Source organism: Dendrobates tinctorius, unplaced genomic scaffold (genome assembly GCF_039654945.1).
Source record: "Dendrobates tinctorius isolate UK_male_01 unplaced genomic scaffold, ASM3965494v1 ptg000005l, whole genome shotgun sequence".
Taxonomy (NCBI): Eukaryota; Metazoa; Chordata; class Amphibia; order Anura; family Dendrobatidae; genus Dendrobates; species Dendrobates tinctorius.
In genome coordinates, this window is record NW_027361673.1 from 11293270 (window position 1) to 11307512 (window position 14243).

Genomic DNA, 14243 nt, shown 5'->3' on the forward strand with positions numbered 1-14243 from the left:
ATGGTGACTACACTGGTTGCCACCCAGCTCTCCTGGAAAGACATCATTCTTGTGGAATCTGCTCTTATCAATGTTTTTTAAAAGGGTATTCTCAAGTTTGAAAATGGTTCCCTATCCATGAAACCGGGGATGCCTCCTACTGCGCTGGGGGTATGACTGCTGGGATCCCAACAACTGGGGCTCTGAAGAGCTTTTTGTGTGAATGAAGTGATGGTCAGTCATGAACACTGCTGATCCATTCATTGTTAATGGGACCACCAGGGATAGCAGGGCCTTGCGCTTGGCCTTCAGCACTCCCATAAGAATGAATAGAACGGCTGTGAACATGATCGACCACTGCTTTATTCACGATGGGCTGTTCAGAGCCCAGTTCTCAGGGTCAGTGGGGGTCCCAGTGGTCAGACTCCCCATTGATTGTGAAGCCATCTCCTATCCCAAGAAAAGGGGATTAATGGATACATTTTAAGCTTGAGGATTCCTCTTTAAATCAAAAAGGAGGATGGGATCCTGACATATGATAGGATGAAAGTGATCCAGAAGGAGGGTTGGTCCATTTTATAACAAATCCGTACAGAAGAGTGGATCTTCAAAACACAGGCCTCAATTCATCATTTCCGTTTAATTTTTTTTTCTTTCCTTTAATGCTAGTAAACTTTGTGCCAAACTCTTCAAAATGGGGGCATAATGTTTGATGAATTGGCACAATGCCAACGATGCTTTTTTTGGCTTGGTTCTTTTGTGTTCATGCTGCACAATCCTTTCAAAAAGCTACATAGTTAAGGTAAAAAAACAAATTAAAAATTATTAACATGAAAATAAATAAAGTCCCTATTAAAGCCATTTTTATTCTAGATAAAAGACGTAAAAGCAATGATATACCCACCCCATAATGTACAAAAGGCCTAATGAGAATAGAAAAGAGGCAACTGTACAGAAAGGACATGGAGTCACCGGACTCGTATCAGAAAGTTCCTGGCACCAAAACTAGGGCATAGGGGGCTTATCAAAGAATCCCACGAACCTATCATGAAAAAAAAGCACCCAAAAAAGAGGCAGATATGCTTACCTGCCCAGGCCGCCAAACAAATGCACTATCAGGGTGCATTGGACCCAATTAAAGACGGCGGCAACACAGGTGCAACAATAACGGAGAAACAACCACTCTCAACCTACCAATCCATGGAGGGGGCGGTTGTTTGGTATATTAGTGCACAAAAAATAATAATCTGTATGCGGCACTGCTCACATACAGGTGATGCAGAGCCTCTGGCTTACAGCCTATTAGTGACGCCCATACACTTAGATCAGGCGGGCTGCCCAGTGCTAACCAAAATGCATCCCGTGTGAGCAGCCGCCACAGTTTTGCTGCACCTGTGTTGCCGCCATCTTATATTGGGTCCACTGCACCCTGATAGTGCATTTATTTGGAGGCCTTGGCAGGTAAGCATCTCTGCCCGCTTTCTGTGTTTTTCTTGAATTTTTGGAGGATTTCTAAGTCCTCTTTCTGTGGTTTTGCTGTTTAGTGATAGGGCTCGCAAGTGTGTGGACCCTTGACGTGGGTTGGGAGCTTCCATATTTTGCCCATAATATCAACTAATACCTCACATATATTTACATGTGTTTTTTGCACTTTATCTTTCAGGGTGCAGTTGGGCCCAGATGGCTCTGTAAACTGTGGCGTCTGCTCACACGGGATGCATTTTGGTTAGCACTGGGCAGCCCGCCTGATCTAAGAGTATGGGCGTCACTAATAGGCTGTAAGCCAGATCCTCTGCATCACCTGTATGTGAGCAGTGCCGCATACAGATTATTATTTTTATGAGCACTAAAATACCAAACAACCACTCCTTCCATGGATTGGTAGGTTGAGAGTGGTTGTTTCATTGGTATTGCTGCCCCTGTGTTGTTGCCATCTTTAATTGGATCCACTGCACCCTGGTAGTGCATTTGTTTGGAGGCCTGGGCAGGTGAGCATCTCTGCCTTTTTTTCTGGTGTTTTTTTGAATTTTTGGAGGATTTCTAACTCCTCTTTTTGTGGTTTCACATACCTATTGTGCCATCATCACCCTCTTCTTAGGGACCTGTGAACCCACGGGGGCAAAGCAGAGTAACAATATCAACTGGGAGCGGAGGTTCATGCCACCCTTGTCTACCACAAGGTATGGTAGTGGAAGATGGAGCACAAGTCCCAGGATCATGAAGCCAAATGTCCTTTTTCCCTACGGAGCCTCTCCCCGGTTATTACAGGAACATTTCAGCTCCATTTCTGCTGACATCTATTTTCTCCTGTAGGAAAAGGCTGAGTGTAGTGTTCTGTAAGGGGCACTGGCATGAGATGAAGATAAATATGTGCCCCCCTCCACTACTGTATCCCATATAGAATGGACTGTGGTGGATGTTATGGGAGTTTATTAGTGATCCAGATAAATATGTGCCCCCCTCCACCACTGTATCCCATATTCCATATAGGATGGACCGTGGTGGATATTATGGGTATTTATTAATGATCCGGATAAATATGTGCCCCCTCCACTACTGTATCCCATATAGGACGGACTATGGTGGATATTATGGGCATTTATAAGAGCTCCAGATAAATACGTGCCCCCCTACCACTGTATCCCATATTCCATATAGGACGGACTGTGGTGGATATTATGGGTATTTACAAGAGATACGGATAAATATGTGCCCCCTCCACCACTGTATCCCATATAGGACGGACTGTGGTGGATATTATGGGTATTTATTAATGATCCGGATAAATATGTGCCCCCTCCACCACTGTATCCCATATAGGACGGACTATGGTGGATATTATGGGCATTTATAAGAGCTCCGGATAAATACGTGCCCCCCTACCACTGTATCCCATATTCCATATAGGACGGACTGTGGTGGATATTATGGGTATTTACAAGAGATACGGATAAATATGTGCCCCCTCCACCACTGTATCCCATATAGGACGGACTGTGGTGGATATTATGGGTATTTATTAATGATCCGGATAAATATGTGCCCCCTCCACCACTGTATCCCATATAGGACGGACTGTGGTGGATATTATGGGTATTTATTAATGATCCGGATAAATATGTGCCCCCTCCACCACTGTATCCCATATGGACTGTGGTGGATATTATGGGCATTTATTGATGATCCTAATATGTGCCCCCCTCACCACTGTATCCCATATAGGATGGACTATGGTGGATATTATGGGTATTTATTAGTTATTATTGATAAATATGTGCCCCCTCCAGCACTGTACCCCATGCAGAGGCGACTGGTGCATATTATGGGTATTTATTAGTGATTAATATGTGCCCCCCCCCTCCATACAGAGGTGACTGGTGCATATTCCAGGTATTAGTGATTAGTATGTGCCCCCCCCATGCAGAGGTGACTGGTGCATATTATGGGTATTTATTAGTGATTAATATGTGTCCCCCCATGCAGAGGTGAAAGGTGCATATTATGGGTAGTGATTAGTATGTGCCCCCCCTCCATACAGAGGTGACCGATGCATATTCCAGGTATTAGTGATTAGTATGTGCCCCCTCCAGCACTGCACCCCATGCAGAGGCGACTGGTGCATATTATGGGTATTTATTAGTGATTAATATGTGCCCCCCCCATGCAGAGGTGACCGGTGCATATTCCGGGTATTTATTAGTGATTAGTATGTGCCCCCCCCAGAGGTGACCGGTGCATATTCCGGGTATTAGTGATTAGTATGTGCCCCCCCCCATACGGAGGTGACCGGTGCATATTCCGGGTATTAGTGATTAGTATGTGCCCCCCCCATACAGAGGTGACGGTGCATATTCCGGGTATTAGTGATTAGTATGTGCCCCCCCCATACAGAGGTGACCGGTGCATATTCCGGGTATTAGTGATTAGTATGTGCCCCCCCCCCATACAGAGGTGACCGGTGCATATTCCGGGTATTAGTGATTAGTATGTGCCCCCCCCATACAGAGGTGACCGGTGCATATTCCGGGTATTAGTGATTAGTATGTGCCCCCCCCATACAGAGGTGACCGGTGCATATTCCGGGTATTAGTGATTAGTATGTGCCCCCCCCATACGGAGGTGACCGGTGCATATTCCGGGTATTAGTGATTAGTATGTGCCCCCCCCATACAGAGGTGACCGGTGCATATTCTGGGTATTAGTGATTAGTATGTGCCCCCCCCATACGGAGGTGACCGGTGCATATTCCGGGTATTAGTGATTAGTATGTGCCGCCCCCCCCCCCCATACAGAGGTGACCGGTGCATATTCCGGGTATTAGTGATTAGTATGTGCCCCCCCCCATACGGAGGTGACCGGTGCATATTCCGGGTATTAGTGATTAGTATGTGCCCCCCCCATACGGAGGTGACCGGTGCATATTCCGGGTATTAGTGATTAGTATGTGCCCCCCCCATACGGAGGTGACGGTGCATATTCCGGGTATTAGTGATTAGTATGTGCCCCCCCCCATACAGAGGTGACCGGTGCATATTCCGGGTGTTAGTGATTAGTATGTGCCCCCCCCCCCCATACAGAGGTGACCGGTGCATATTCCGGGTATTAGTGATTAGTATGTGCCCCCCCATACAGAGGTGACCGGTGCATATTCCGGGTATTAGTGATTAGTATGTGCCCCCCCCATACAGAGGTGACCGGTGCATATTCCAGGTATTAGTGATTAGTATGTGCCCCCTCCAGCACTGCACCCCATGCAGAGGCGACTGGTGCATATTATGGGTATTTATTAGTGATTAATATGTGCCCCCCCCATGCAGAGGTGACCGGTGCATATTCCGGGTATTTATTAGTGATTAGTATGTGCCCCCCCCAGAGGTGACCGGTGCATATTCCGGGTATTAGTGATTAGTATGTGCCCCCCCCATACGGAGGTGACCGGTGCATATTCCGGGTATTAGTGATTAGTATGTGCCCCCCCCATACAGAGGTGACCGGTGCATATTCCGGGTATTAGTGATTAGTATGTGCCCCCCCCATACAGAGGTGACCGGTGCATATTCCGGGTATTAGTGATTAGTATGTGCCCCCCCCCCCCATACAGAGGTGACCGGTGCATATTCCGGGTATTAGTGATTAGTATGTGCCCCCCCCCCCCATACAGAGGTGACCGGTGCATATTCCGGGTATTAGTGATTAGTATGTGCCCCCCCCCATACGGAGGTGACCGGTGCATATTCCGGGTATTAGTGATTAGTATGTGCCCCCCCCATACAGAGGTGACCGGTGCATATTCCGGGTATTAGTGATTAGTATGTGCCCCCCCCCATACGGAGGTGACCGGTGCATATTCCGGGTATTAGTGATTAGTATGTGCCCCCCCCCATACGGAGGTGACCGGTGCATATTCCGGGTATTAGTGATTAGTATGTGCCCCCCCCCATACAGAGGTGACCGGTGCATATTCCGGGTATTAGTGATTAGTATGTGCCCCCCCCATACAGAGGTGACCGGTGCATATTCCGGGTATTAGTGATTAGTATGTGCCCCCCCCATACGGAGGTGACCGGTGCATATTCCGGGTATTAGTGATTAGTATGTGCCCCCCCCCCATACAGAGGTGACCGGTGCATATTCCGGGTATTAGTGATTAGTATGTGCCCCCCCCATACAGAGGTGACCGGTGCATATTCCGGGTATTAGTGATTAGTATGTGCCCCCCCCCATACGGAGGTGACCGGTGCATATTCCGGGTATTAGTGATTAGTATGTGCCCCCCCCCCATACGGAGGTGACCGGTGCATATTCCGGGTATTAGTGATTAGTATGTGCCCCCCCCCCCATACGGAGGTGACCGGTGCATATTCCGGGTATTAGTGATTAGTATGTGCCCCCCCCCCATACGGAGGTGACCGGTGCATATTCCGGGTATTAGTGATTAGTATGTGCCCCCCCCATACAGAGGTGACCGGTGCATATTCCGGGTATTAGTGATTAGTATGTGCCCCCCCCCATACGGAGGTGACCGGTGCATATTCCGGGTATTAGTGATTAGTATGTGCCCCCCCCCCATACGGAGGTGACCGGTGCATATTCCGGGTATTAGTGATTAGTATGTGCCCCCCCCCCCATACGGAGGTGACCGGTGCATATTCCGGGTATTAGTGATTAGTATGTGCCCCCCCCATACAGAGGTGATCGGTGCATATTCCGGGTATTAGTGATTAGTATGTGCCCCCCCCATACAGAGGTGACCGGTGCATATTCCGGGTATCTCTGCAGACCCCAGTGCTGAGGAGCCGGCGGGGGGCCGCACTGGCCGCCGTTATTAGCACACTGTGGTGTTTGGGGTGGGGGGAGGATATTACATCTGGTCGCCCTCCTCCTCCTCCTCCTCGCTGCAGGCTGCTGTGTGTGATCTCGCTATGTCGGATGACGATTCCAGGGCCAGCACCAGCTCCTCTTCCTCCAACGCCTCCAGCCAGCACATAGACCGGGAGCCGGCCAGCCAGCACCACAGCGCCAGGAAGAAGGACAGCAAAGTCAGCATGAGCAAGAACTCCAAACTCCTGTCCACCAGCGCCAAGAGGTAAGGCTGCGGCAGCCTCCATGCTCGGCACTGGCTGGCAGCGGGTGATGGTGCCAGGCCGCACTGGGGAACCTCCTGCTAACAAAGGCACAGCGCTCCTCGGCCACACGTCGCCCAGGGACAATGGCCCCGGATCTGCGCCTCGTTACTATCACCGGAGGAGAAAGTGCAGCCCCTTTAAGTCTCGCTTTATCGTCAACAATCCTTGTTAACCCTTTCTCCCCCCTCACCCGGCAAGGAAGGGGTGGTGCGGTCATTTGCATTCCCGGGTGCCACCCACGACGCCTCATTTGCATGTTAGCTTTTTAGGGTGACTGTGTGACTCTGAGCGGTGTTTTATAGGGGGTCTCCACGCTGGGGGGCCCCAAAAGACCTGCAGCTTTGGTGGGGTCTGGAATAGAGCGGGGGGGAGGGTAACGAGGGCTGCGGCGGCCATGACGTGCCCCCTGAGGTGTGTGAGGGGGACAAGAGCTATACTGTGCCCCCATGTGCTGGGTCTATGCCAGTGTGGGGGATTATTATCCAGGCAGACAATGCATCTGCCGACCACACTGCTAGCAATAATCGTCAGTGGGATGTGGGGACGACCAGGGAATACTGAGGGGATAGAATGGGGGACAGTGGTATAATGGGGTGATAATGGTGTAATGGTGGGAGGATAAGGGTATAATGGGGTGATAATGGTGTAATGGTGGGAGGATAAGGGTATAATGGGGTGATAATGGTGTAATGGTGGGAGGATAAGGGTATAATTGGGTGGTAATGGTGGGAGGATAAGGGGGTGATAATGGTATAATAGAGTGATAATGGTGTAATATTGAGGGGATAAGGGTGTAAAAGGGTGATAATGGTGTAATAGTGGGGGGGAATAATGGTATATTGGGGTGATAATGGTGTAATAGTGGGGGGACAATGATATATTGTGATAATCGGGTAATGGGGACAATGAAATAATGGTATAATGGGGTGATAATCGTGTAGTAGTGGGGTAATTATATAATGGGGTGATCATGTACTAGTGGAGTAATAATGATGTAACGGGTGTAGTAAAGGGCATTGCTGTCTGGCGTCACACCCAGCAGACACTGATTGCACAGGTTTCTGTCTGCCGTTCCTGAGATTGGCCACAATCTGTCTGTGGGGCATGTGGTGGTTATCGGAGGTGGCAGATGCTTCCATATAATGGCTCAATCCTGTGATCGCAAACACGGGCTCATCTAGTAGGTGCCATGATGGTAGTAGAGGCGTTTTACCAACAGGGACCTTTACCGACCTCATCTATTTCCGGTCTCCCCTCGTATGGGTTTCCTAAAGGGAGGCGCCAGCGTTATAGCATCTCGGGGAGCTGTGATGTCCTTGTGGTCTGCAGTAGGTGACATGACAGCAGGCCAGGCAGTGCCCAAAAGCATCGAGCAGTCAGATACAATCATGGTCGCTTTACGTTACACTAAGACTTTGGCGCACACCACAGATAAATGTAGCGCATTGTGAAGGACTATTCTCATCTGTAGATGATTCTCCTTAGGGTAGGGGCTCTGAAATGCCCCCTCTGAGCGGTGGTGAGATGTGCACACAACTGCTCTGATCATTGTCTATGGGACTGTCAGGAACAGCCAAGTGCTGCACTCCACCATCTCCTTAGTCCCATGGAGAATGAGTGGAGCGCAGATCTGATGGGGAACCCCGGTAGACATGTGCAGCTCTGTGTGGATGGGATACATTGGTCCAAAGGCATGCGTCCCTAGCGTCGGTGCGCCTGTGTTCTGTGTGAGACCACCTACTAGAATTGTCTAACAGCGGCATACCCTCTCCTGACCCCATCTGTTGGGGACCCACGTGCACATTAGACTGTATCACACTGATATCAAATGTGTTTGGGGCCTTACCGATAGGATATGCAATGCTGAATATACAGTCTCGTATCCAGCCGGGATCCAGTTCTCACCTGTTAGTGATATTGTCCATGTGTAGATGAGGACCGTGAACATCCTACAAGACGATCGTAACAGGGCCGCACCAGTCTTAGGACGTAGTAGTTCACAAATCCATTGCTCCTTTTACACTCTCTTTTAGATGTTCTCATTCCCGGGCCAATTATAAAATAAAACTGGTGCGAGGGTCCCTCGTCCGGCTCTGCTCTGCGCACTGCGAGATTCTGCATGATACAGATGAAGAATCTTTTCATTAAAATAATTGACGCTGATCCTCCCCTGATTACTGCTGTCCGGGGTCTGTGACCTCCGTCTGGAAGTGTGACCCCTCTGTCAGAGGAGCTGAAGACTTTACATGCTTGTATATAGAAAATGAGGGTAATTTTGGAATAATGAGCTGTAAACAACCACTGAGCGATATCCTCATGGAAATGATGAAGCGGGTGAGCCCACCATGTGCCGCGCAGACCCTTCCTGCATCCTTTATTTTAAATTTATTGCACAGAAGAAGGTTAAATCCAGTGCAGATCTTTCATGAATGCGTCATCTGCGCCATTATTCCAATGTGCGTCGCTCCACTTTTCCAGTAAAGTTCATTTGATCTAAATGTTGCTCGTTGTTATTAGATTAAAAAATGAAATGCGCCGTCCTCTACAGACATCCCCTTCTTTTAGCTTGGGGGAACTCTCACTTAAAGGGGCTGTCCGGTCTTCTGATAAAAGTGTACAATCTGCGCGACTGCAGAAATCTGAATCCTGGTACTGTGCATTATGCTCGCTGTCAGGATTCAACAGTATAGCTAGTGAGAGCGGGCGGTCACATGACAGCTACATGCGCTCAGCTCGCTTATTCCATTTCATTTCACGGTCTAGTCGGAATGTGACTGTAAGTATGCAGATTGCCTACTTATGGTCACGTGACTGCTCGTCCTAACCCGCTACACCGACGAATCCTGACAGCATGCACACTGTCAGGATTAAAGTCTGCAGTTACAAAAGAGTGACTTCAGACTTTTATCAGAATACCAAACAACCTGTTTAAATAGAAGGGTCACTAGCTCTCAAATAACTAGTTATGTACTTTGAAAACATCCCTGAGCTTTCCCGTTTCTGCCGCTCTGTTGTTTTCAGCTGCGTTGCTCTTTCACATTTGTTGCTTTTGCAGAGCATTATGTGAAGACTCTGCTTGCAGGTCAACTGGGCGTGTCTTCTGACGCTGGGGGCAGACACTCGCATTCATGGCTTGGCAGCATCTGGGTGTGTTCTAGACTGCGCTGATTACCCTGTGAGCTATGCCCTCTTTGAAAAGAACATAAAATTAGCTATTTATAAAAAGGCCAACCGTATGGAGGATTTATAAAAAACAAACCCTAAACCTTCCGGAGCACCAGGAATAAAATAAGAGCAAAAACTGGTCAGCTTTGACTAGATACAGGTCCCTTTTATAGGGGACTTTTTGGCTGTCCAGATGTGTATTTTAGTAAACATATATTTTTTTCTCATGCTCGGCAATGCGCCATACCTCTGTTATTCTTCTTGGGAATGTCTGAAGAAATTGACAAATTGGTGTTAGCATTGAGTTGTGAAAGGGACGCGTCTCCAGAGTCTAAAATTTTCAACAAAGTATTGGTTAATGTCAGACTGTAGAGGAAGACAACAATTAGTTATAGGGACTCTGTCAGCACAGGATGGCCGTTCACACCAAGTAAACACAAAACACCAGGCACTCTGTACATCATGGTGGGGCCAGTCATTTAGTACATCTTCCATCTGCTTGTTTTCCATTTATCTACGTCCTTCTCTGACTCTATGAAGCCAGAACAGTCAATCAAAAGCCAAAGCAGAGCAATCAGGGTGGAGATAGAAGCAGTCATCAATAGATTTACACGTTTCCAGCGGGAATAACAGGGGAATGGCACATTTCTGATCTGGGGAAAAAGGATTATTTTATGTGAAATGCAAATATTCATTTTATTATGCATTAAAAATCAGGACAAAAGTTGGCAGCAGTATGCCGATTGTTGATGTTTCTTAAAGAAGTTGTCCACTACTTGGACAGCCCCATCTCATTAACCACGCTTGGCTCCAATAAACTAGAAAAGCCTGTGCTCACCTCCTGTGTCTGCGCCATTCCTGGAGTGTTGGCACTCGCTCTCTCCGGGGCTCCCGTGCAGTTGTTGTGACATGTGGCCCAGGCGCCCAATCAGCGTTGGCGTCTCTGTCTCCGCTTTTGGACAAGTTGAACATGAAGAGGAGGTCCGGGCCACAGCTGATCTCTGACTTCCTCTTCATGTTCAAGTTCGTAAGAAGGCGGAAACCGTGACGCCAGCGCTGATTGTGTGCCGGGCACCATGTATCATGAAACCACACAAAAGCCCCGGGACTGCGAGTGCGGACACCGGGGTAACCACACCAGCACTGGAGGTAAGTATATATAGGCTTTTCTATTCTATCGAGGCCAAGCATGGAGTATAAGAAGGGGTTGTCCTTGTAGTGTACACCCCTTTAATATACGCAATACAGTTCCACGGATATGGACCTTTTATTTAGTGTTAATTTTGTTTTGACAAGGGGGTGTGGCTTACAGCTTTCTCTGGGGTGTGTCTTTAGTCTGCTCTGCATTATTACACTAAGCGACGCCCCCTTGGAAAAGACCAAATTGGCACTAAATAAAAAGATCGATATTTCTGGAACTTTATGGACGATTAATAAAACCCCATCACTCAGAGGAGAAATGGGAATAAAATAAGAGCGAAAACTGTCCACTCTAGTCCTGGTGATTGGTCCTCTTTGTCTGGTCACAACTGATTGATTACCTATCCATAGGATGTCTGTGGGGTCTAACACCCAGAACCCCCACCAATTCCCACACCCACTCCCCGGTCAGTTGACCGCAATGGTGGCTAGAGGATGGAAACACTTTCCGGGTCCAGTCACTGTCCCGGGTACTGCAGCTCAGCTCCTGGTCTTTCGATTTCCACTCAGGTACCAGCGACTACAGATCTGCGCTTTGCATCTTTATTCTAAGGGTCGATTCATCATTTGCGAATTGCTGAAGTCCTTTTTTATTTTTTTTCTTGTGGTGTTCGCTAACTTTTCTTGTGCGAAATGCCTTAAACTGACGCACATGATTTATGAATTTAGAGAAAAATCTGAGATGCTCTTTATTTTTATTAACTGTTTTTTGCGACTTTTCAGCCAGACACCTTACTCCAGAGAGGGACCGGATTGAGATGTTTAAATAAAAAAAAAAGTGTCATTTGATGAAAGTCAGATTTTATAGATCCATAGATCTAAAACATCTGGATGTGCAAAGTTGTTGAGGGAAAAAGAAAGACCTCTTAAAAAGTGGCACAAAACATATAGAGGTTACGGCGTAAATACTAAAACCACTAAAAAAGAAGACATTACTCCAGGACTGCGGCCCTCGGGGGTAAATAATAGCCGATTGGCGGTGGGGGTGTTGGACGGTCACTGATCTGATATTGATGACACAACCTGTGGATAGATCATCAGAATGAACAACCCCTTTCAGTTCTCACACAAAGCGTGTGCAGAGAGCTGTCAAGACGAGTCGCTCGCATTCTGTAAATGTTTGGCAAACTTTTAGGAAATGTAGCCAGTCACTTGGTGATCGTTTGGCAGACACTTTGTTGGACTTCGTGTCAGTCATCCAAATGAAGAACATTAAGGAGCAGAGACTGACTCCAAAGGGGTTGTCCAGGACTAACCCCTTGTATAGACGTTGATCTGCAGTACCCGGATGCAGCCCCTACATACTGTACAGTAGCTTTAGTTGTAGTTATACCATATACTTTAGATTGCATGTTGTCACTGCTCCAGCTCCTTACTCAGTACTGACACTTGGGGAGAAGGATAAGTGTCTGACCGTCACTTTCCACCTTGAACCCTTTCCACTCGTTAAGCCCCCGTCACACACACAGCGATCTCGCTGGCGAGATCGCTGCTGAGTCACAAGTTTTGTGACACCACAGCGATCTCACCAGCGAGATCGCTGTGTGTGACACTGACCAGCGACCGGCCCCCCTGCCAGGTATCGCTGATCGTTGTGGAAAGCTCTGGACATTTTTTTGATCGTTGGTCTCCCGCTGGCCAGCACGCTTCGCTGCGTGTGACAGGCGGGAGACCAGCGACCTGGAGCTGGTAACCAAGGTAAACAGCGGGTTTCTAAGCGCCGCGCGGCACTTAGAAACCCGATGTTTACCTTGGTTACCAGCTCCCTGCACCTGCGCGCTGGTAACTAAGGTACACAGCGGCGCGCCCGCTCGGCGTTGCTGGTGCTGATCGCTGGTGAAGCTGCCTGTTTGGCAGCTCACCAGCAATCGTAGCGACACACCAGCGATCCTGACAAGTTCATATCATTGTCGGGATCACTGGTGAGTCGCTATGTGTGACGGGGCCTTTAGATTGTCAGGAGATCTTCTCAAATATCTGCTCTGTATGGCAACACTGGCCCGATCCCAGGAGCTAGGTAGACGATGAACCTAGGAACTGGTTCTGGGCACCTGACTGCCAGCATGTCCCAGTCTGGAGCTCCTTTACTTCCCAGGTTTCTCCATATATAATAATTTTTATTTCTGTGGCCCAGGACTTCACAATATATCTACTTTCTATGCGTCCTGACAAGTTTCTGACATGAGGATCAATGATTGGTGTTTGTGCCATGTGTGGAGATACGTGAGAAGGGACCTTTGGAAACCTCGATAAACCCTCATTACAGTTCATTCAATATTTCTTCAGCTTTCCCACAACTTGTGTTTAATTTGGCTCTAAACCGGCTCCTGAATCATTTCTAAAGTTTGACCATACAAGCTGCAAGACTAAAACCATTATCTGGCAATTGGCCCAGAATTGTAGCGGAAATCTGCTTGATGCGACTCCCATATTGAATAATAGTCCCTTTAACAAGTTACATTATTGAACATTGCAGGCAGCAGCCTTTACTGGGCAGGGGATATGATCCACAGGAGGAAAACAGATTGTAGTGCAGCTCGGGGGGTATGTATACCCTCCCTGGAATGATGGGGACCACTGCTTGTGTGATTCCAGTAGAAAAGTTTAAAAAATTCCACTTGTGGATTTTGCTAGTGATTATAATGCCTAATTTAGAAGATCTGTCCCTGTATAGCAATGAGTGAAACCTGCCATTTCCACAACAGACGCTGTGCCTTTTAACATTTGTTTTGACCTTTTGTTGTGGAAATTCCAGGTATGTTCTGTGTGAACCCACCATAAGGCTACGTTCTCATGATGAGTATTTGATGTTGCAGATTTTCTAAACCCATTAAGTAAAATAGGTTACTTGCATTTTATTTTAAATCCGCAAAGTAAAAAACTCACTCAAAAATCTCATCGTGGGACTGGGAACGTAGGCGTAGGTTACTAGTGGTTTTGTATTTTTTACATGTGTTTGCATTTTTGATACTCCCGTTTTTTTGTCTTTTTAGTATCTTTTGTATATTATCAGAGTCCGCCTCGTCTCCTTAATGGGATTGTTCAGTACTATCTCCTTTTAATAGGAGTTAATCTGCAATTCCCGCTAACTAATAATTATTAATTTTATTTCTATAGCACCAACATGTTCCGCAGCACTTTACATTACAGAGGGGACTTGTACAGACAAAAAAGACATAACAGAAAAACTCTGCTATAAATCTTACAATTAGTGATGAGCGAGTATGCTCGTTGCTCGGGTTTTCCCGAGCATGCTTGGGGGATCTCCGATTA

The 14243-nt window shown here is 47.5% G+C and overlaps 1 protein-coding gene across 1 annotated transcript in view; it reads left to right on the forward strand.

Annotated features, from left to right (window-relative positions):
* Positions 1–6280: 6280 nt before the first annotated feature.
* Positions 6281–14243, forward strand: part of UBE2E1 (ubiquitin conjugating enzyme E2 E1) — a 52998-nt gene continuing 45035 nt past the window's right edge. Inside the window, exon 1 of the mRNA XM_073568297.1 lies at positions 6281–6565. Within this exon, the coding sequence (XP_073424398.1) occupies positions 6402–6565 (164 nt within the window). The 5' untranslated portion in view covers positions 6281–6401. The remainder of the gene's footprint in view (positions 6566–14243) is intronic.